At 48.1% G+C, this 23,361-nt stretch overlaps 1 protein-coding gene across 4 annotated transcripts in view; it reads left to right on the top strand.

The window, feature by feature from the left end:
* Nucleotides 1–9,221: 9,221 nt before the first annotated feature.
* The window catches only part of ANXA6 (annexin A6), a 56,778-nt gene continuing 42,638 nt past the window's right edge, over nt 9,222–23,361 (top strand). The window contains exons 1-2 of one of the 4 annotated variants that reach the window (XM_008954432.4): nt 9,222–9,427; nt 19,143–19,186. In XM_008954432.4, coding sequence (XP_008952680.1) covers nt 19,169–19,186 — 18 coding nt within the window. In that variant the 5' untranslated portion in view covers nt 9,222–9,427; nt 19,143–19,168. Of the gene's footprint in view, nt 9,585–19,142; nt 19,187–23,361 lie in introns of all 4 variants that reach the window. The other 3 variants (XM_003828996.6, XM_055112806.2, XM_063604266.1) reach the window with 3 other exon arrangements.

Raw genomic sequence — 23,361 nt, 5'->3', positions numbered from 1 at the left:
TAGGCTCTGAGCTCTCCAAAAGCTGGGACCAGGTCTGCTTTGCTCATGCTTTGTCCCCAGTACCTTAGCACAGCACCTGGCACTTTGTGGGCACTAGACAAATACATGCTGTGAATGAATAGCTGATGCAGCCTGGTTTCAATAGCAGAGACATGGCTCAGCCTTCTCTTCTAATCCAAGGCATCCCAAAGAGGCCAATAACGGAGGGGTAGGAAACCAAGCAGGCAGGGCACACACAGTCCAGGCAACAGTATGAAATTGGAAAGGTCACTCCCTTCTCAGGTGTCAACCTTGAGGTGGGGCAGGTGGTATGGAGTGTTTGAAATTGAAGACCTTGGGAATAAACACTCATGGAACCTTTGAATTGTAGAATTCATTCATTCATTTAATTTTCATTCATCTAATAGTTATTATCTACTTCACCAAGCAATGGGAACGTAAAGAAGACAAGCATTAACCAAAATCATATAAATAAAAATATAATTACCAATTAAGATCTGTATGAGCATGGAAAAAAACAGAATTTTAGGACAGACGATGGGAAGGGATGCGTAAAGGAACATCGAGAGGCCGAGCGCGGTGGCTCACGCCTGTAATCCTAACACTTTGGGAGGACGAGGTGGGCGGGTCGCTTGAGCTCAGGAGTTCAAGACCAGCCTGGGCAACATGGCAAAACCCCATCTCTACTAATAAATAAAGAAACAAAAATTAAATAAATAAATAAAAAGGACAGTGGAGGGCTGGGCACAGTGACTCACACCTATAATCCCAGCACTTTGTGAGGCTGAGGCAGGCAGATTATTTGAGCCCCTGAGGTCAAGACCATCCTGGGCAACATGGCAAAACCTCATCTCTACAAAAAATACAAAAATTAGTTGGGTGTGGTGGCATACGCCTATAGTCCCAGCTCCTCAGGAGGCTGAGGTAGGAGGATGGTTTGAGCCCAGGAGATGGAGGTTGATCATGCCACTGCTCTCCAGACTGGGCAACAGAATGAGACTCTGTCTCACAAAAAATGAAACAGAATAAAATAAAAATAAAAAACATTGGAGGATGAATTAAAAAGGAATTTTTTAGAAGTGCTGTTTAAGGTGAAATATGCAGTAAGAGCTAGTGAGGCAACCTCTTCCAGGCTTGGAAGAACTTTCATTCCAGGCAGAGGGAATAACTTGTGCAAATGGAAGCTTTCGGTAGAATTCTGAGTGAGTTATAGAACTCTGGAATTCCAGAAAGAGGGTCTCAGAGTCATAGAATCTTGAAACAGACCCTTCAACCGGGAAATGGACTCTTAGATGGTTAGAGACTCAGAATCATCATGTATGAACACAAAAAGAATCTTAAGACATAATTCATTCTCATTCCCCTCTCTGTACATATAGAAACAAACAAAACTCAAGAGCAAGGTAATAGAACCCAGCTAGAACTAGCTCTCACCTCTTATGATGAACAGGCCAGGACTTCATCCATTAAATTAATAGTAGTAGTGATGCTTATATTTATTCTCATTATTATGTGCTAGTTGCTACTAAATGATCTGTTGTCATATCAGTGCATTCCATAGCAATCTTGCAAGGTGGATACTTTTATAATACTCATTATTATAACTAAGCTAACAGAAACTCAGACAAAAAAATAAATAAATGGTTCACAGTCACTGAGCTAGAATACGGTGGAACCAGAAGCCCAGGGCTTTTTCGTTCATTTTCTTTTAAATGTAAAGGCTGTACTGGAAAGCACTGTACTACCTTGATTTTTCTAATTCAGTTGTTTTCAGGCCTGTGCTTCTCACAGGGGCCCCTGCCATCCTACAACTCGGCCTCCCATTGCTAAGACCTCATGGTAGAAAATAATCTGTTTCATGCCACGTGGTTAGAATCTCATTTTCTCTCGTATAAAAACAATCCTCAACCCTTATAGAGGAATTCCAGACACTGAGAGAGGTCTTAAGGGGACTTTTTGTGGAGGAAGGGGGTGTTCCAGGTAGTCATTTGAACAGTATCCCTTGGAGCCCCTTCCTCTAGTGAGCTTGAAGTAAGACCTGTCTCTGGGAACATACACCCTCTTCTGATGGAAGCCAGGCAGAGCTGGAACTTGCCAGCAGGTGGCAATATTTGACCATTTCCAGCTTCCTCAGCGGGCAACTGGGAGATCTTGAACTTTCTTCTCCTATAATCAGAGAAACTACAGCCCTGACAAGGGACATGAGAAAATCTGGAATCTCAGTCCATTGTTCCAGCCCATATCACAGCATCATGCCGTCTCCTTTACAGACACCTGTAGACAGGCCACTCCACAGAGGAAGGGGCCTGGGAAGTGCCAAAAAGATGATGTCATCTTCACGTGTTTCCAACCCATGTATGCTTCCTTCCAGGGTTTGTTTCCACCTGGAAGCAAGGCTGCGTGACCCCGGCTTGCTTGCAATTCCACAGCTCCTGGATGTGTAGGTTGTTTCCCTTTTGCACTTAAAAAATACAGTGTTGCTGCTGGTGGGGGAAGGTAAACTAGTACAACCACTATGGAAAACAGTATGGAGATTCCTTAAAGAACTGAAAATAGAACTACCACTTGATCCAGCAATCCCACTATGGGTATCTACTTAGAGGAAAACAAGTCATTATATGTAAAAGACACTTGCACACACGTTTCTAGCAGCACAATTCGCAATTGCAAAAATATGGAACCAGTCTAAATGTCCATCGATCAACGAGTAAATAAAGAAAATGTGGGCCAGGAACGGTGGCTCACGCCTGTAATCCCAGCACTTTGGGAGGCCAAGGCAGGCGGATCACCTGAGGTCAGGAGTTCGAGACCAGCCTGGCCAACAGGTGAAACCCTGCCTCTAATTAAAAAATACAAAAATTAGCTGGGAGTGGTGGCAGGTGCCTGTAATCCCAGCTACTCAGAGGCTGAGGCAAGAGAATCACTTGAACCCGGGAGGCGGAGGTTGCAGTGAGCCAAGATTGTGCCACTGCACTCCAGCCTGGGCAACACAGCAAGACTCCATCTCAAAGAAAAAAAAAAGAAAATGTGGTATATATACACCGTGGAATACTACTCAGCCATAAAAAGGAATGAAATAATGGCATTCACAACAACCTGCATTGGAGTTGGAGACCATTATTCTAAGTGAAGCAACTCAGGAATGGAAAACCAAATATCATATGTTCTCACTTACAAGTGGGAGCTAAGCTATGAGGACATGAATACATAATAATGATATATAATGGACTTTGGGGACTCTGGGGTGAGTGGGGAGAGGTAAAAGACTACACATTAGGTACAGTGTACACTGCTTGGGTGACAGGTGCACTAAAATCTCAGAAATTACCACTAAAGAACTTATCCATGTAATGAAAAACTACTTATTCCCCAAAAACCATTGAAATAAAAAAAATTTTAAAAATACAGTGTTGGACAGTGAAACCTCGTCTCTACGAAAAAATGAAAAAAATTAGCTGGACGTGGTGGTGCACAACTGTAGTCCCAGCTACTCCGTAGGCTGAAGCATCAGGATAGCTTGAGCCCAGGAGGTTGAGGCCAAAGTGAGCTGAGATTGTGCTACTGCTCCAGCCTGGGGGACAGAATGAGACCCTGTCTCAAAAAAAAAAAAAGAATGAAAAAAAAAAAGTTGGGCATGGTGGCTCACATTATATCAATGCTGGTGTGATCCCAGCATTTTGGGAGGCTGAGGCAGGAGGATGGCTTGAGCATAGGAGACCAGCCTAGGCAAGATGGTGACACGCCATCTCTACAAAAAATACAAAAATTAGCCGGGCAGGTGGCATACACCTGTAGTCTCAGCTACTTGGGAGGCTGAGGTGAGGGGATCACCTGATCCTGGGGAGGTCAAGGCTGCAGTTGAGCCATGATCACACCACTGCAGTCTAGCCTGAGTGACAGAGTGAGACCCTGTCTCCAACAACAACAATAAAACAGTGTTGGGCCTACAGCTTCCTCTGTATTTTAGATTATTTTCTTAGGATTGATTCCTGTAAGTGATGATTAGCTCAAAGAGAATGAGCAGTATATTAGTGTTTACTCCTACTTGCTGCTGTAGCTCATGAATTAAGGCCTTGGGCTCTGCAGTCAAGGGAATCTGGCTTTCAATCCTGCCTCAGTCATGTGGGCTGAATTTGGGCAAAGATCAAAAATTTCAGTTACTTTTATTGCAAATTAAGAATACAAATAGCCCTGACATTTGTACACTACAGCCCATTCTGTCTCCAAACATTGCTGCAGGAATTCTCCCTTCTCTCTCCTCCATCAATTTTTTTACCTTCTATATGATAACTCCCACCAGCATACAAATATGCTGTTATGTCTTCAATCTTTAAAAAAATCAAACAAAAGCCCTTCTCTTGACACCAATTCCCTTGCCAGACACTGCCTCATTCCCTTGCTGGCCTTCGCAGCAAAACTCCCAGAATAAGTAGTTTAGGCTTTTTGTCTTACACTGTTCCCATCAGGCCTTTACCCCCAACATTCTGCAATTCACAGCAAGAGATAAGTTGGCTTTCACATTGCTAAACCCAATGATAGATTTGTAGACCTTGTCCTACTTTACCTAAAAGCAGCATTTGACACACCTGATCACTCCCTTATTTTTCACTTTGCTGCCACATTCTCCTGGGGTAGTTTCCTCCCATCTTACTACAATCTCCTTCCCAGTCACCTTTGCTGAATTCTTTTCTTCTCCCCAACTCTTTTATTTTATTTTATTTTATTTTTTGAGAGTCTCACTCTCTCAGGCTGGAGTGCAATGGTGCCATCTCAGCTCACTGCAATCTCCACCTCCTGGGAGTGATTCTCCTGCCTCAGCCTCCCAAGTAGCTGGGATTACAGCATGCACCACCACGCCCAGCTAACTTTTTGTATTTTTAGTAGAGATGGGGTTTAACTATGTTGGTCAGGCTGGTCTTGAACTCCTAGCCTCAAGTGATCCACCCACCTCAGCCTCCCAAAGTGCTGGAATTACAGGCATGAGCCACCGGGTCCGGCCTCTCCCCAAATGGTAACATAAGAGTGTCTCAGACTCGGTCCTTAGCATCGTGGGTGATCAGCAACTATTTGGGGCTGGCGGTACAGGCAGTAAGAAGAATTTACCAAGGCAGTTGTAGGTAAAGAAAGGCAGATTTATTAGAGAAAGTATGAAAATACGTTGCTGCCAGGCGTGGTGGCTCATGCCTATAATCCCAGCATTTTGGGAGGCCGAGGTGGATCACGAGGTCAGGAGTTTGAGACCAGCCTGATCAACATGGTGAAAACCCATCTCTACTAAAAATACAAATATTAGCCAGGTGTGGTGGCACGCACCTGTAATCCCAGCTACTCAGGAGCCTAAGGCAGAAGAATCGCTTGAACCCGGGAGGCGGAGGTTGTGGTGAGTCGAGATACTGCCACTGCACTACAGTCTGGGCGACAGAGTGAGACTTCATCTCAAAAAAAAAACAGAAAAGAAAAGAAAATACGTTGCAAGGGTGCAACGGGCAAGTTAGCAAAACAGAAGCTAACTGCAAGAAAACAAAATCTGGCTAAGGATTTTATAGGATGGTGCTTGTGCTGTGTGCTGAAGAGGGCTTTGTGCAGTACTGATAACATCAAGGGTGCAGGGAGCTTGCGTGCATTTTTCTATCAGGTGAGGGTCTGGCAATAGCTGGGCGCAGATAAGATTGTGAGTTATTCGCACAGGAGGGCTATGCATCCTGGGCCATGAAGAAAGGCAGACTTATAGCTTATCTGCTTTCTCTTTTTGCTTTCCCTTGGTCCTGCCAGCCTGACTCCTTTTGCCGAATTAGGACTCCATATTTAGTTCTATTCTCCCTTAAGGATCTCATCTCTTGAACTCCAGACTTGACTAGCCAACTGCGTACTTGACATCTCCTGTTGGGTGTCTAATAGAAATGTTCAACAAACTGGTCAAAAACTGAACTCCTGATCTTTTCCCCACTTCTAATTCCCAAAATTGCTTTCCCTGCAGTCTTGCTCATTTCAGTTGATGGTAACTCCATCCTTCCAGTGGCTCAGGCCAGGATCCCTGAAGCCATTCTTGACTCTTTCTCATCTCCCAACTGATCCTTCGGAAATCATGTTCAACCTTCAAATACATCCCATCTCCAACCACTTCCCCCACCTGCATTTATACCAGCCTGTCTCTTGCCTGGATTACTGCAAAATCTCCTAGCAGATCCCCTTCTTCTACTCTTCCCCCAACAGTATTCAGTATTTCCAACACAGGAGACTTCAGTGACCCTTTAAAAAATATGTCTTGGCCAGGTGCGGTGGCTCACACCTGTAATCCCAGCACTTTGGGAGGCCAAGGCAGGTGGATCACCTGAGGTCAGGAGTTCAAGACCAACCTGGCCAACATGGTGAATCCCCGTCTCTACTAAAAAAATACAAAAATTAACTGGGCATGGTAGCAGGTGCCTGTAATCCCAGCTATTTGGGAGGCTGAGGCAGAAAGAATTGCTTGAACCCACGAGGCGAAGGTTGCAGTGAGCCGACATGGCACCACTGCACTCCAGCCTGGGCAACAGAACGAGCCTCTGTCTCAAACAAACACAAAAGTCTTATCCAGAATATAAAAAGAACTCATATAACTTAACAACAAAAAAGACAAAAAATCCAATTTAAAAATGAGCAAAAAGCATGATTAGATATTTTTCCAAAGAAGATGTACAAATAGTGGCCAATGAGCACACAAAAAAGATACTCCACATCATTAGTCAGAAGGGAAATGCAAATCAAAAACACAATTATAGATGCCATTTCATAATGACTAGAGCACAAGTTTTTTGTACTTTTGTTTTTTTGAGACAAGTTCTCACTCTGTCGCCCAGGCTGGAGTGCAGTGGTGCAATCACGGCTCACTGCAGCCTCGACCTTCCAGCTTCAAGGGATCATCCCACCTCAGCCTCTCCAGTAGCTGGGATTGCAGGCATGTGCCACTACCCCTGGCTAATTTTTTGTAGAGATGCGGTTTCGTCATGTTGTCCAGGCTGGTCTCAAACTCGTGGGCTCAAGCAATTCACCCACCTCGGCCCTCCCAAAGTACTGGCATTACAGGCGTGAGCCACTGTGCCTGGCCGGGTACAAATTTTTAAAAAATAAAATACAAGTGTTGGCAAGGACATGGAGAAATTAAAAGCCTCATACATGACATGGCTGATGGGAATATAAAATGTTGCAGCCACTCTGAAAAAATGTTTGGCAGTTCCTCAAAAACTTAAATGTAGAATTACTATATGACCCAGCAGTTTCATTCCTAGGTAAATACACAGCGACAATTGAAAACAGGTACTCAAATAAGTATTTGTATGCAAATGTTCATTAGCAGCACTATTCACAATCAGCAAAAGGGGGAAACAATGCACTATCCATCAACGGATGGATAAACAAATTATAGTGTACTTATACAACGGAAAATTATTCAGCCATTAAAAGGAATGGAGTGCTGGACCGGACACCGTGGCGCATGCCTGTAATCCCAGCACTTTGGGAGGCAAAGGCGGGTGGATCACCTGAGGTCAGGAGTTCGAGACCAGCCTAACTAACATGGTAAAACCCCATCTCTACTAAATACAAAAATAAATTAGCCACACGTGGTGGTGCATGCCTGTAATCCCAGCTGCTCGGGAGGCTAAGGCAGGAGAATTCCTTGAATCTGAGAGGTGGAGGTTGCAGTGAGCCGAGATCACGCCATTGCACTCCAGCCTTGGCAACAAGAGCAAAACTCCAACTGAAACTAAAAAAAAAAAAAAAAAAAAAAAAAAGTAATGGAGTGCTGATACATGCTACAGTGTGGATGAACTTCAAAAACATGCCACATGAGGCCAGGCATGGTGGCTCACGCCTGTAATCCCAGCACTTTGGGAGGCCGAGGCAGGTGGATCACCTGAGGTCGGGAGTTCAAGACCAGCCTGACCAACATGGAAAAACCCCGTCTCTACTAAAAATACAGAATTAGCTGGGTGTGGTGGCGCATGCCTGTAATCCCAACTACTCGGGAGGCTGAGGCAGGAGAATCGCTTGAACCCAGGAGGCGGAAGTTGTGGTGAGCAGAGATCACGCCACTGCACTCCAGCCTGGGCGACAAGAGTGAAAAAACAACAACAACAACAAACAAACAAAATGCCACATGAAAGAAGTCAGACAAGAAAGGTTGCATCTCATGTGATTCCATGTATATGAAATATCCAGAATAGGCACATCTGCAGAAGCAGAAAGCAAATTGGTGGTTGCCAGAGACGAGGGGTAAGGGAAAGTTAGGAGTGACTGCTCAGTGGGTATACTGTTTTACTTTTCCGTGAAGAGAATATTTTGGAACTAGAGAGCGGTGGTGGATACACAACATTGTGTCTGTACAAAATGCCACTGAATTGTTGACTTTAAAATGGTTAATTTTATGTTGTGTGGATTTCATCTACCCAAAAATAATACCCTTTCTTTGCTCAATATCCTGCAATGGACCCAGTTGACTCAGAGTAAAAGACAGCGTGCCTTCAAGGGCCCCGGAGGTCCCACCTGATTGGGTCCCTCTTATCTCTCCTCTCCCTCCCACTCACTCCATTCCAGCCACACTGGCCCCCCTGCTGATCCTCGGAGGCGTCAGGTGGTCTCCTGCTAGGAGCATTTGCTCCAGCAGTTTCCTCTGCCTGGAACACTTTCCACAGGTATCTGTCCAATTCTTCTAACTTCCTCATCTTCTCCTTACCAATCCCCTGGGGACAATAATTCTGTTTCCTCCGTATTCTCAGTTTATCAATTTTTCCTGTTCTAGCGCTGGATTACAACTGTTGGTCTCCCTGCCTCCCTTCCCCTGCTTCCCAGAGCACGAAGAAGCTTGCCTCCGCAACCCACTATTTGTGTGACCTTGGTCCAGGAACTGGACTGGGCTCTCCTCCTGAAAGTGGGTAAATAATGTCACCGACCTAATGAGGCTGTTGAGGCATGGAATCTGATCAGGCAGATAAAGTGCCCCTGGCAAACCTCAATTTTCTGTTTCTCAACAAAGCTTTGGCGAGTTATAAGGATTTGCGGGAAAGTGTCCAGAACCGGGAGTCAGGAGCCCTGACTTCTAGCCCTGAAGGGCCGCGTGACCTTGGCCAAAGCCCCTAATCCTTCTCAGTCTCAGATCCGGGGGCTGGAAACTGAGGAGGTTCTCCCGGCAAGCCCCTCGGGCTAGTGACATTCTAAGATTCCAAGAGCTAAGGAGCTAGAGGGGTGGGGTGGAGGAGGGAGGCGGGCGCGCCGGATTGGCCTCTGCGCGCCACGTGTCCGGCTCGGAGCCCACGGCTGTCCTCCCGGTCCGCCCCGCGCTGCGGTTGCTGCTGGGCTAACGGGCTCCGATCCAGCGAGCGCTGCGTCCTCGAGTCCCTGCGCCCGTGCGTCCGTGCGTCCGTCTGCGACCCGAGGCCTCCGCTGCGCGGTGAGTGGGCTGAGGCTGGAGAGGGGAGTCGCTCTGGGAACCCCTTCCCGGGGGCTGCAGGGACACAAGAAATAAGCGCCCAGTCATCGGCTGATGGGTACCCCCCGCCAGGAGCAGGGACGGGAGGGCGCGGTAACCCGAGAGTGTCGCAGACTGGGTGTGTCTGGGGAGCGCAGCGGAGCAAATCTGGGGTCGGGGCGGAGAGGCGCGGGCGGAGGGCGCCCTGGCTAGGGGGAGGGGAGGGAGTCCCGGCGCTGCAGAGGGTCTGGTTGAGGGTCCTGGGCGCCGGAGCTGAGCCAGGGGCTGGTCCTGCCGGCCTTAATTTGGGGGGCTCAAGAGACTTTGAAGGTCCGGGGTTGGGGTCAGCTGGACGCCAGTCAAAGGACCCGCAGAGAAGGGTGTGGCTGAGGCCCAAGACTGAGAGCAGGAGCGTTGGACCCTCCAGCTGCTTATAAAATGGCTTGTGTGTGGTGTCGGGGGAGGGCTGTCTGCGTGCAGAGAGCTGAATGTCCGGTAGTACATACCTCAGGGCCTCATTGGACCCCATCCCCTTTGGGCCACTGCTTGTCTATGAATGCAGTCTCCCAACGGGGCTCCGAGGCCTCCTATGGTGAGGCAGGGGCACTAGGCTTCTTTCTGCTTCCCCTAAGCGGTCTAGGCCTTCCCAAAGTTTCGGGGCTTCAGATAATTCCCCATATACCAGCATGGGAGCAAAATACCCTGAATCGGAATCCCAGCCCCTGTTGCAGTGTGACTTTGGGCGGTGGCTTTCCCTCTCTGAGCCTGGATTTCCTTCCTCAAGTCCATAGTTGAGAAACTCAGTCTCTTTCAAAGGAAACAATGGCTTTGAAAACTGATTTATTTGTCAGCTGTATGGAATGATTGCAGGTTTGGGAGTCTTGATTATAGATTTGGGAAGCCTGGCACAACCCTTGTAGGCCCTACAAGGGGAAAGGACAGGAGGTCCTTTGGGACAACTCATCTGGCCACGGCTTCCTGCCTCCTCCTTCCTTTCCCTAGATTCTAGTGGGTCTTCTCTGACAATTCCAAATTTGGACATATGGCTCCCGGGTTTGTGAAAGGACTCTGGTTTCCCCCCAAGAGTCCGCCCTTTTCCCTCCATTATTCCTTCCCCCTTGCCCAAAACATGCTTGGGATTGCTTCCACTGACCCAGATGGCATATCCTGACCTGCGTAGCCCTTCATGGTGAAGTGAATGACCGCCCCAGTTTCAGCCCCTGTGGACCCTGACCTTCTAGCAGGCAGGCCCTGAGCCATGCCGAGGGCACTGGCCTGGGGTCAGAGGAAAGCTCGGTTACAGTCCGGATGTGCTGGGGCTTCTTGAGCAAGCCCTTTCTCTAAGCCTTTGTGCCCCATCTGGAGCAAAGTCTGCTGAACTGGCTGCCACTGCCAGTGCAGACATTCTAGGATTCAACTGTTATAAGATTTAGGATTCTGGGAGTTGGATGGGACTGGGGAGGGCAGGAGGCAGAGGCTTTCATCCCCCTCTGCAGCTGTGACAATCACTCATCCATCTTTCTTTGCCTTATCTACCCTTTGTTCCTAAGGCAGCATCTGCTGAGATACAGAAAATATTTGCAGTTTCTGGATAAGGGCCACAGCTGTTGCTGGGGCAAAATGTAGATGTGAGTGTGCAGAGGAGGGGCCAGGGAAGCCCAAGGCCTGGCCTCTTGAGACTGACTCCTGGGATGAAGTGGGGGAGACTGCAGTGCTGGATAGCTGCCAGTGACTGGCACATCCGCACTGCAGCATCCAGAGGGAGCACTGGGCCACCAGGATCCAGCCTCAGACCCAGCCCCTGCCCTGCCACTAATCAGCTAGGCGCCCTGGGCACACCTACTACCCCTCTGGGGCTTAGCCCCTTCCTCTCTACAGGGATAGGACATATACCCAGGACACCCCACTGGTATTAATAAAATGGGTTGGGTCTGAATGGCTTTTGCTCTACCATTCTAGGATTTTCTGGGGAGGCCCAGTGGAATCACCAGCCTCACCCCACCCAGCCTCTCCGATATACTTCCTGGGTGGCGACAAAGCACAGGATGTGGTCTCTACCATGATTCCTGAGCATGCATGCACCCCTTCTCCTGCCAATAGAGGGGAGGAAGTCGGAGGGGTGTCTTTATGCCTATAAACTTGCCTTGGAATCCAGCCTCATTCCCTTTCCTCCTGGAGTTGAGAAGCCCCCACAGAGACTGGCTATGGAGGAGTGACTGTCTGTAGTTTCCTTGGATGTCCTGCCTATCTGCAAAATGAGAATGAGATTGATACCTTCATGAGGCTGTAAGATGGCAGATATGAAAGTGCTGTGTTATCTCAAAAGGGTGTGGTGCTTGAGAAGGCAGGTGACCTGAGCCTCAAGTTCCTCTTCTGAAAAATCCCTGTCCTGGTGGTCCTTAAATAATAGCAATAAAATGGTAACCACTATTACCTCTCGAACCCTTAAATTTGCCAGGCCCCGGCTGAAGCCTTGCTATGTTAGACGCTGTTATTAATGCCTATTTTGCAGACATGGAAACTCCAGCCCTTAACAGTTTAAGGAAGAAATAATAATGACAAATGCTTATAAAATATAGTGCTTCCTGTGTGCCAGGTCTTCTTCTAAGCTCTAGACTTGTCTTAATTTTTTTTATCCTCATCATAACTCCTATGAGGGAGGTGCTATTTTTATCCCATTATTTTTTTAAAAAAAATATGAAACAGGCACAGAGAGGCTCAATACTTGCACAACACCACACAGCTACTAAATATCACCCTCAGGCTTCAATCTCAGGCAGTCTGGCTCCAGTGTCTATACTGTGAGACACTACTTTGCTGCCTCTCACAAAAGTGACCCACGCTGGGGTTCAAACCTAGGCTAGACTAGTTCCAATCCTGAGGCAGAGAGATGATCTCCTGAGGCCTCGTCCAGTCCTAGGATCAATGGTTCTGGGTCAGGAGAGGAAAAGACACTGCTCTCTAAGAAACCCCAGTGCGTCAAGCTGGGGGGTGTGCCCATGCACAGAGCCGGGGATGGCATTTACCCCAGCTTCATCAGAATCAAGGCTCCTGGAGGGTTATGGAGCGGGTCCTGGGTGTCTTCCTGCAGACCGGGGGAGAAGCCAGCAAGAAAGGGCAAAGAGGGAAGGATCTAGATTTTATAGGCCAGGGGCCTTCTAAGTGGGATGGATATACCCCAGGACGCACTGAAGATGATCTTTTGGGGGTACAGGAAGAAACTATTGGACTCCTTATTAAATGTACTTTTAATGTCATATTTTAAAGGTATATTTCTGTTTATCATGGTAAATACTCAATTTTTCTTTGGTTATGGGTTGTGTATGGGATCAAAATATATATATATATACTGCAAACTGCCATATGACATCACCTTATCACCAGCTTTGTGGGGCCAGGAGCCTTGTCTCATTTTCTGTTCAACCCCCAACTTCTACCAGTGGGCCTAGTTTGTAGGAGGTGCTCAAATAAATGTTTATGGAAAAACACGCCCCTGCTTGATGACTGATTTTCTTCTGATGTTGGGTAAGTGACTTAACCTCTCTAGTTTATCTCCTGGCTATAGAAAGAGGAGTAAAGCACAGTTTGAAAACCAATAGTAGATGGTTCCATTTGCTGAGGTCACTAAAGAAAGCATGAAAGCCACTTAGTGCACTTTACCCCCAACCATCCATAGGAGCCACGCCCTATGGGAGGGGGTGCAGGAAAGAGGCATATGCAGTAATTTTCTAAAAAGTGTAAAATTATGACTCATACAGATACAAAAATGATCATGTGCTGTTCTACTTATTAATCAATGACCACACCAGGCCGATGTTATAACCAGCTCAAAAGACACATTTGTATTGAAAGAACTGTGCAATTAGAGACAAAACTCTTTTTTTACCTGAGGGGGTGGGAAATCAATTGGACCTTTACAAAATAGGGCAAGGAGTATATATTAGAATTACTTTGTGTTACCATCAATTATTTGCAACTTACTGACCTGTAAAATCACTCAAAGACAATGAAAGTCTCGAGTCAGACAACCTGGAGGGTTTTCCTTTGAAGTACAGATTCTTTCCCATAATACCTTGGAGGCTAGCAGCCCTTACCTAATGGAGAAATGATAAATCCACAGCGGTTGACCAAAGCCAGTCAAATCAAGGTGGTTTCAGAGCACCCTAGGGGGGAATACCTTCTGGCTTGTTAGAAAAGGCGGCATTTGAATCCAGCAGATAACAGTGGTTCTCAGCCTCCTTGGCTGCCATTAAAATCACCTAGGAAAGTTTTTAGAAATTACCAAAGGCCAGGCCTCACCCCAGCAGCTGAGTCAGATTCTCTAAGGGCTGACCTTAAATCTTTGGTAGTTTTGAAAAATTCCCCAGGTTCTGTTTGTGAAGCTAGAATTGAAAAGCACTGGTATAGATTCTGGAAAGCTGGATTAAAAATGTTGGTGGAAGGCGTTCCTGGTTTAGCAGGGAAGACAGGGCAAAGAGGAAAGTGGTGATGGCAAAGAAGTCAGGAAGGAGAACGAATGGCCTCAACTGCTGAGCTTAGAGGCCCAGTATTAAGGGGCACCATTGGAGACTTCTCAGCAGAGGAGTGCTGTGGCTCAGGCTGTAGCCCCTCAGGCACTCCCCTGAGGCAGAGGTCTGGCTGGGTTTTTTTGCATGATTTTCCATATTATTTCTTTTTTCTTAAATCACCCTCCCACCACACCTGGTTTCACCCCCTTACGCTCAACATCTCCTTTCCCTCAAAAGTGCACTCTGTTCCTCCACAGCCCAAGCTACCTTTCGATGACAGAAATGCTTTTTCTTACCCTGGTGTTACTATTCTTCCCGGCATGCCCCTGCCTCCATTCCATTGAATCCAGATTTTGATTGTGCACCTCTATCAGCCTGCACCCCTAATATTTTCTTTAACTTTATACATGTATAACAAATAAAAATGGGACATAAAAGGGCAAGATTAAAACATTTGGAAAGTGGTGATACTCTTGTCCTGCACCCCAGTGGATTGTCATACCCATTACCCCACTTTGGAGACTACTGCTGTAATAATGACAATTGTGGCAACAGAAGTCACCGTTTATTAAACATTTAATCTGTACCTGGCCATGCTAAGTATTTTACCTGCCTTATTTCATTGAATCTTCACAAAAACCTTACAAGAGGGTCATTTCAGGATGAAGAAACTGAGGCAGAGAAATTCCATAACTTGCCCAAGTTACTGAGCTCAGAATTTTCATGGTCAGGATTTGAACTTGGGCATCGACCACAAAGCCTGCATTGATTCTAATGCCACATTGCCTCCATTGTAAATGTTTGGGCTTATCATAATAAAAGCCACGATTTATTGAGACTTTACTGTGTGCCACGCACTGTGCTAAGTGTTTTCCCCCCATTACTTCATTTATTTCTCAGTACCTATAGGTATTTCTATCTGCATTTTGCAGATGTGGAAATTGAGATTTAGTTTAAGTAACTTACTTTCATCACAAACTGCTGGGCAACATCTGTGCCTGAAGGCCCATGCCTTCACATGACTTGGACAAAACCCTTCCCCTATCCACATCTCTGTGGTTGGGCAGTGGTGAGCCGTTCCTTCTAGAGTCAGCCTGGAGCTCTCGAAGGGGAAGGAGGAAAACGTGATTGATTGCAGGCAAAAGGATGAGGCAAGGGGTGGCCACAGCAGCACAAAGCCACCCCGGCCATTCATTCTGCTCCTGTGTGGGTTTCAGGAGTGATCAGTCATGATAAGTCGTCACAGTGTATCTCATCTAGATCTGAGAGAATCAGGGTTCCTGGGAGGAAAGAGGCACAGGTCTGGAATGACCCTGTTTACTAGTCTTGAACAGCTCTTTCAACCAAGATGATGAATGTTGCATATTGGCGGGTGGAGATGGGGAGGAATCCTGTGGCCTGGGAGATGACCCTCCTAGGACTGATATTCTGCTGTGAAAATCCTGGGTTGAAGTCTCTAAAAGCCTCTAACTATAGATCCTACCAAAGAGGGAGTGATGTATTGTCCCACTTTAGAGATGAAGAAACTAAGGCTGAGAGAGGGATCTGGCTTGCCTGAGGTTACATGGGGGCAGACTGGGAACCAGAACCAGGGTCTTATTCTTTGGACTCTTCCTGGTGTCCCATTGCAGCCAAGACTCACAGTTGTGTGGGGGCTTGTTATGATCAAGGGCTGCTAGGCAGAGATGTTGGCTGCTTCCTGGGCCCTGGCAAGACACTTTCTCTTTCTGAGATGCCTTTACCCCGTCTAGAAAATGAGGGACTTGGAGTCATGGATTATTAAGGGCCCTTCTGGGATTCTGAAACATTAGATGTAAAATATTCAGCCAATTTGAGCAGTATGGTCTAGGTTGCTCTGGGAGGGATCAGAAGCCATCTTAAAGCCAGGGTAAATGGTGTGTTTATGATTAGCTCAGGAGCTTCCCAGAACCCTCAGAGGCGGGGCTGTGGAATCAGCAGGGGGACTGGCCCTCAGAACTGCAGTCTGAACATCTAGTTCTGGAAGGAGCTTGCTTTTTACATATGAACCGTGCACTCACACAAGGCACACAGAAACTGCTCTCAGAGCTGAGAATATTTTCCCAAACAGTAAGAGGCCCCTCCGTGGAGCCATCTCTCCTTGGAAAGGGGAGCTCCTCCAGATGGGCCTGGGCTGCAGCCAGCAGCTGAAATTGCCAGCAACAAGCCCAGAGGAAAGTGCTTCAAGGCTGGAGATGCAGGTGACAGGCCTCAGCCTTCCCTGTCTGTGTCAACTAACTTCCTGGGTCTCATTCAGTCCCTGGTTCTCTGCTAGCCTTGGCCTTCCTTCACTGTCTCCCCCTACTATCCCCCAGGTCAGAGGAAACCGAGAGCTGGCCTCCAGCCTCATCCCGGGGTAGATGTGGGCCCCCTCCTCCCCCCAACACACACTGGAAAGGGGGTACAGTTTCCATTTCCTGGTGAGAGCTGCACAGTTGTACCAAGGGGCCCCTGGTTGCCAGGGAAACAGCAAGGTTTCCTGAAGCTGAGCTGAGCTGAGCTGCATTTGCAGGCAGATCCGTCCTCTGCCTTCCACTCCCAACCCCATATGATGACTGTCCTCTGCTGACTGCAGCTTGGGGAACTCATAATCAGCCAGTGAAGACACAGAGGCAAACACGACAGAGGCCCTGTCCTCAACTTCCCACCAGCACAGTGAATATCACCATTTACTAAGAACAGGTCTCGTGCCTGGCCTCTTACGTGCTGCCTTTGACATAACTTAGGTCTTATCCTTCAACAACCCTACAAAGCAGAAAAGGGAAAGCTTCAGTTTTGTGCTTGAGATCACCTTGAACTCAAAAATGAGCAATAAGCCCACGGTCACATGGCTAAGATTTTCCCTAAGTCTTGGGGGAACAGGGAATATGTGGAGAACTGGAAGGCATTGAGCTGAAATGTCTCCATGATTTCTACTCTCCTAGTTCTGTTCCTTTTAGGTCTTACTGGGTAAATCTGATTGACTTTGTTATGTTTACTTTTTTTTTTTTTGAGTCAGAGTCTCACTCTGTTGCCTAGCCTGGAGTGCAGTGGTGCCATCTCTGCTCACTGCAACCTCTGCCTCCCAGCTCAAGCGATTCACCTGCCTCGGCCTCCTAACTAGCTGGGACTACAGGCACACACCATCACACCTGGCTAATTTTTGTATTTTTTCGTAGAGACGGGGTTTCGCATGTTGGCCAGGCTAGTCTCAAACTTCTGGCCCCAGGTGGTCCTCGCCGCTTGGCCTCCCAAAGTGCTGGGATTACAGGCATAAGCCACTGCTCCTGGCTTCTGTTATGTTCACTTTTAAAAAGCAATACATAGACATTGTTAAAAGAGATCAGGCCGGGCTTGGTGGCTCATGCCTATAATCCCAGCACTTTGAGAGACTGAGGCGGGCAGATCACAAGGGCAGGAGTTTGAGACCAGCCTGGCCAACATGGTGAAACCCGTCTCTACTAAAAATACGAAAATTAGCCAGGTGTGGTGCCATGCACCTGTAATACCAGCTACTCAGGAGGCTGAGGCAGGAGAATCGCTTGAACCCGGGAGGTGGAGGTTGCAGGGAGCTGAGATTGCGCCACTGCACTCCAGCCTGGGTGACAGAGCGAGACTCCATCTCAAAAAAAAGAGATCAAATTGCCCAGACCTGCTTAAAGTGGAAAGTAGTGGTCCTTTGTTTCTCTTCTCCTTCTCTTAAGAAGATTGTTAAACTTTCATCTGTTGCCCTCCTGAGTGCTCATTAGCCAGCTCCCTACCTGCTTCTCTTATACTTCCCAAATCAGTTACATCTCTTTTTGCATTTATTTTTACGTATCATATCTTTGTTCCTTCACTGTAGACCCTGTCTCCTGATATCCTCCACCCACATTCCTTATCCATTTTCAGTGAGATATGTGTCCTGTTTTTCTGTGTGTTCCTGTCTTTTTTTTTTTTTTTTTTTTTGAGACAGGGCTTGCCCTGTCACCCAGGCTGGAGTGCAGTGGTGCAACCTTGGCTCACTGCAGCCTCCACCTCCTGAATTCAAGCAATCCTCTCGCCTCGGCCTCCCAAGTAGCTCGGACTATAGGCATGTGCCACCATGTCCAGCTATTTTTTTTTAAATAGAGATCGGGTCTCACTATGTTACCTAGGCTGGTCTCGAACTCCTGGGCTCAAATTATCCTCCCACCTCAGCTTCCCAAAGTGCCAGAATTATAGGCATGAGCTACCACGACCAGCCTGAAAAATCCAGTCTTTACAGTGGCCTCAGACACTAGTCCCAGATCCTACATCCTACCACACCACTCCCTGCTACCACATCAGCCACACTGAGCTCGTGGTGTTTCCTCACTTGCACTGCCCCGCGGTGTGCCCCAGTTGCATTCGTGAGATCCTCTGACCCCTCCACCTGGGACTACACCCCTTGTCACTTTCCTGACCAAGCCTTGTCTTTTCTCTGTAGTTCTTATCTCAGCCTGATGAGTGCATTTGTTATTCATTCCCATTACAGCATAAGCTCTAGAGAAACAGAATTTTAAAAATCGCTCATATTTCTGCATGCACAGTGCCCAGAGCAATGCCTGACTAGGAGTAGGTGCTAAATGAGTACATACTCACTTGTTCAGGAATGACAGTCCTTCAGATATTGCAGCAGGTGGTTGGAAGCACTTTGAGTCCTATCTGCAGGCGGTCAAGCTCTGGGTTCTGAAGCCATCCTTGTTGACTTGAAAAGGGGGCATGCATGGTGCAGATAGTGTAGACTCTGGGATCTAGAAATTGTTGAATTCAGTTCTAAGCTGTGTGATCTTGGCTCATTTATTGTGATGCTCCAGCCTCAGTTTCCTCTCTATAAAAAAGGAGAATCTGATGTGTGGAAGGATTTCTGAGAGTATTAACTGAGACGGTGCTGAGACAGGTACCCTGCCTAGTCTGGAGGAGTCAAGGGGTCAGTGGTGGGTCAGTGCCATGCCCGCCCTCCCTTGGGGATCCGCGTCCCTTTCCCATACTGCCGTGAATGTCTGGACACCATCTAGTCTGTCCATTGTCTTCTGAAAAAAATGTGATTGGCCTTGAGCTGGGTCATTGGGTCTGATTTAACCTGAAGGGCTGGGGTCAGCTGGAAAACAGCAGAGGGAGGAAATGTAAGGGAAAGAAAGGGGATAGTTAGAGTTGGGGGGAATCTCACATGCTGTCTTTCTTCTCTACAGTGGATTCTGCTGCAGAACCGGAGACCATGGCCAAACCAGCACAGGTAAGGGGCCTCTCTTTCCTGAAGGTGGTACTCAGCTTTCTCTGGGCCTGGGATCCTCCTGGAGTCACTAGGCCTGCTACAGAGACCCCTGGTACCTTCAGCTTGAAAAAAGGAGGAAAGGTTCTTAGGCTTTGCTTGCTCCTGTTACAAGTCATGGCTCTTCAGATGCAGGTCACCATAATGTAATATAACCCACAATATCCTAAGCAGAAAAGGATGTGTATTGGCTTATCTGACAGAGAGGCCCAGGGCTTCAGGTCTGGTTGAATCCAGAGGTTTCCAAATGATAGTGTCAAGATTCTGCCTGTGTGAGCTGGGCTTCTTCCGGTGGCTTCATTCTTGGGTAGGTTCTTCCTTGCATTGGCATGGTAGTCATCAGCAGCTCCAGACTTCCATTCTGCTGTCTTGGCAGCCCAGGGAGAAAACAACATAACTCATGCCCAGTGATTCCAGGGGAAGGCCCAGGTCTGGTTCTCATTTGCTGTGCCTGAGTAACCTGTTCTTTCTTGGAGCAAGGAGGTGGAGTTGGTCCCACCTGAACTGTTTGGCCTGACGAAGGGAAATGGATACTTGAGAGGCAAAAAGACATCCTTGTTGACTCCTCTGCTCTGGATATAGAAATGTTCTCTGTCACACCCATTTGGGATTGAATTTCCTTGGCTTGGGAGACTCTAACCTCAGTCTCTCATGTCTGACCACTCTGCCGGGCAATAGAATTGGAGGCACCTGAGAACTTTTACTCCCATGTGGCTGAGACTGGGTTCTGGCCATGGTCAGAGGTAGGATTCTGACCTCGACTCTGCTCTGTTGAGGCTGGGCACGGTGACTCTCACCTATAATCCCAGCACTTTGGGAGGCTGAAGTGAGCAGATCACTTGAGCGCAGGATTTCGACACCAGCCTGGACAATATGGCAGAACCCCATCTCTAGAAAAAATACAAAGGTGGCATGTACTTGTAGTCCCAGCTGCTTAGGAGGCTAAGGTGGGAAACTCACCTGATCCCAGGAGATTGAGGTTGTGATGAGCTGAGATCATGCCACTGCACTCCAGCCTGGGCTACAGAGCAAGTCTCGAAAAACAAAAAACCCCACTCTACTCTGTTGGGGTTTGCCTGAGGGTGCTGTCTGTTGGCTGGCGTTGGAGAAAGCCATGCAGTCAGTGTGACGATGGGATTGGCAGGGAGAAGAAACTTGGGGATCTTGAAGAAAATCATGGGACTGGGCCCCGTTGTCCCTTACTCCAACCCAGAACTACTGGCCACAGAATGCACAGACAGAAGCTGTCTGTGAGGTCTTTGGGCCTCATGTTCCCCTTACGGAATGGTTGAATTCAGTAATAACAAAACTCCATCCATCCTTGACATCATGACTGCCCCCAGTGAACCTGGGCTTATAGGATATTCACAGTTTCTGAAGAGCACAGGATGTTATAGGATCAGTACCCTCAGAGAAGTCCTAGCTGTGGCCTTCCTCACAGCCACTGAGGAGTATACTGTGTGTACAAGTGGCCTCTCTGACCAGGAGGAGAAAATGTTACTGATTATGGGCAAAAATCCAAGGTGGAACTTTCACTGTTCTCCATTTCCTATGTGTAGTCATACTAGAGCTACTTCCTGAAAGGCATTTGAACTGCAGGATTCTAGATGATCCAAGTGGACAGGCCAGGCCCTGGAAGATCAGAGAGGCCAGGACCTAGGGTGCAGATCTTTGGACCTTGGTCCAGTGCTCCTGGGCCATGCCTTCTGCCTGGCTGATCTGTGGTTTCTTGTTGCCATGGACTAGGGTTCAGTAGACCTCCTGCAAGTGAGTCCCAGGGTGGCAGGGCCTTAGGGAACCCTCCTCCTATGGGATGAGTTGGCACCCTACATGCACAGTGTTCTGGTGGGGCAGTAAAGGAGCTCTGGGGCATGCAGGAGGGCACCCCACCTAGGTTGAGGAGAGAGGGGAGGCTGCCTAGGGAGAGCTACTCAGGGGAGGAACAAGGGGGCTGAGAGTGGTCTAGGCAGGGACAACTGGGACAGAGGCTAGAGGGAGAGCAAATGCAGCGTGCTCAGGGGAGTAAAAGTAATTTGGTATGCTTGGGGTGCAGTGGTCTGGGGGAGAGGTGAGGGTTGCAGAAGACAATAACAGAGAAATGTGAAAAAAGCCTCCCTGCCGTTGAGCTGAAGTTGTTGCTTCCAGTTATTAGCTCGGCTTTCAATTATTAGCTTGAATCTGGTGTCCTCCAAAACTCCAACACACGCACACATGCATGCATGTATACACACATGTGCATGCACACAGCAAACTGCTCCCTCTTCTCTGGCCTAGACACCCCCCAGTTCCTTCCACTGTGGTTATTGTGCTGTTCTCCCTATCTCTCCTTTTGGAAGAGGAGAACTTGAGGCCCAAAGACATGAAGAAGTAGGATGGTGCCATGGAAGACCCAGGAGGCATGGCGCTGTGGCCTCCATTTCACAGGGACGTTCTGGGTTTGAATGCAATAATGAACATAAGAACACCTTGAGGACAGGGCAGGATAGGCAGGTGCTTGTACCTAGGACTTCTGGGAGCTGTGGAGGTGAGACCTGGGTCAGCACTGGCCAAGGCAGCTCTCAGCTGGAGTCCTGGCCATGTACCTGTCTCTCTGGGGACATCACCTCTGCTCCCAAGAGGCCACTAGGACTCCTGCTCCAGCAGCAGCCTGGGTGGGGCCCAGCCCCCACAGAGCCCCAGGGCCCAGCTGCTCACCAGCTGGCACCAGGACCTGCTGAATATTTCAGGGTGGAAAGTCCCTTCTCTGCTGTCCCCTGCCTTGATCCTGGGTTCCTGCAGCCAGGAACCTGTCTGCCGGAGGTGTGACAGGCAGTCAGGGTGGGGTGGGTGAGGAGAAGCCTGTGTGGTTGCACAGGTGGCGCTTAGAGATGCAGAATTCATGAAGTTGGTGTGAGAATGACACGGTGGGAAGCCTGGGCCTGGATGATTTGAGGGGCTGTCTCTGTATCTCCAAATGTGACTAGTGCTAAGCCCCCCACCTTTGCTTCTAGTGGCTATGATCCTGTGGGGTCCCAGGACAACTAATCTAGTAGGTCATCACTTGGAAGATCTTATTAGTCCCGTGCAAAGAACTGTGCAGGAGCCCGAGCTTGCTGCTCAAGAAGCTTGTCTCTAAGTGAGCGTTTGGATCAAGGCTTGTGTAGGTCATTAGGCACCCTTCCCCCAGCATGGCACTTCAGCCCCTTCTCCAGACACTGCTGTGACCACCCACATTGTATGAGGGGGAGAACAGTGGAGGGGGAGGAGCAGCAATAGGAAATTGGGGTCTGCGTGCTGCCTCATCCCCCGCCCTTCATCCTGGGGACAGGCTTCCCTCTTCTCCGCATCCCTTCCCGGCAGCTTACAATCCCATGACTTTAGCGACTTTGGGCATCTAACTGTGAGCTCTGAAGAATCAGACTCTATCTTAAGTACTTGTCACCACCCACACACCCCTGCCCCAGCAGACAAGTTAAAATAGTTTCTAGATCCCACATATCAACCAGACAGGTATTTGTATGAAATACCTGTCACATGAACCATATGAAATCTGCTGCTATTTGACTGTTTTTAATCTACATACAAGGCAAGTTACATGGCTCAACCTAGTAAAGAATGCCAAATACTAGGGACAGGGTTGTGAGTGGTCAGCTGAGTTTAATGGATAAGGAAAACCACGCCAGGATGTTAGAGTCTTGCCCTTACCCAGGTCCTGACTTAGGTGTTGTGCCCAGGCCAGCCCAGCAGGGCTAGAGCTGCCCTTGCTAGTATTACAAGAGTCTGAATTGTTTATCCCCATCATCTTCTCCAGCCTCATCTCTTTGCCTTCCCCGCTTCTAGTGGATGATCTTAGCGACAGCCAGCATCTGCTCTGAGCCCTGCGGACTCTGGTCTGGCTTTCCCGAATGCCCCTTGCTTCCCTCCAGGTCTTTGTCATGTGTCTCCTCTGTGTGATGCCTTCTTCCTCTTCGCCTTTCCCCTCCCTACTCTACTCCTTGGGGCCAGCCTGTTGCTCATCCCTCAGGACTCAGCTTAGACGTCACCTCCAGAAAGCCTTCTCTGATCTGCTTGGAATATATTCGCAGTCATTCATCCATCCATTTATGAAACATATTCAGTGAGTGCTTGATTGCTCCAGGCCCTGTACTTGGTGCTAGAAA

Source organism: Pan paniscus, chromosome 4 (genome assembly GCF_029289425.2).
Source record: "Pan paniscus chromosome 4, NHGRI_mPanPan1-v2.0_pri, whole genome shotgun sequence".
Lineage (NCBI taxonomy): Eukaryota > Metazoa > Chordata > Mammalia > Primates > Hominidae > Pan > Pan paniscus.
This window is presented reverse-complemented; position numbering and strand designations above follow the sequence as displayed.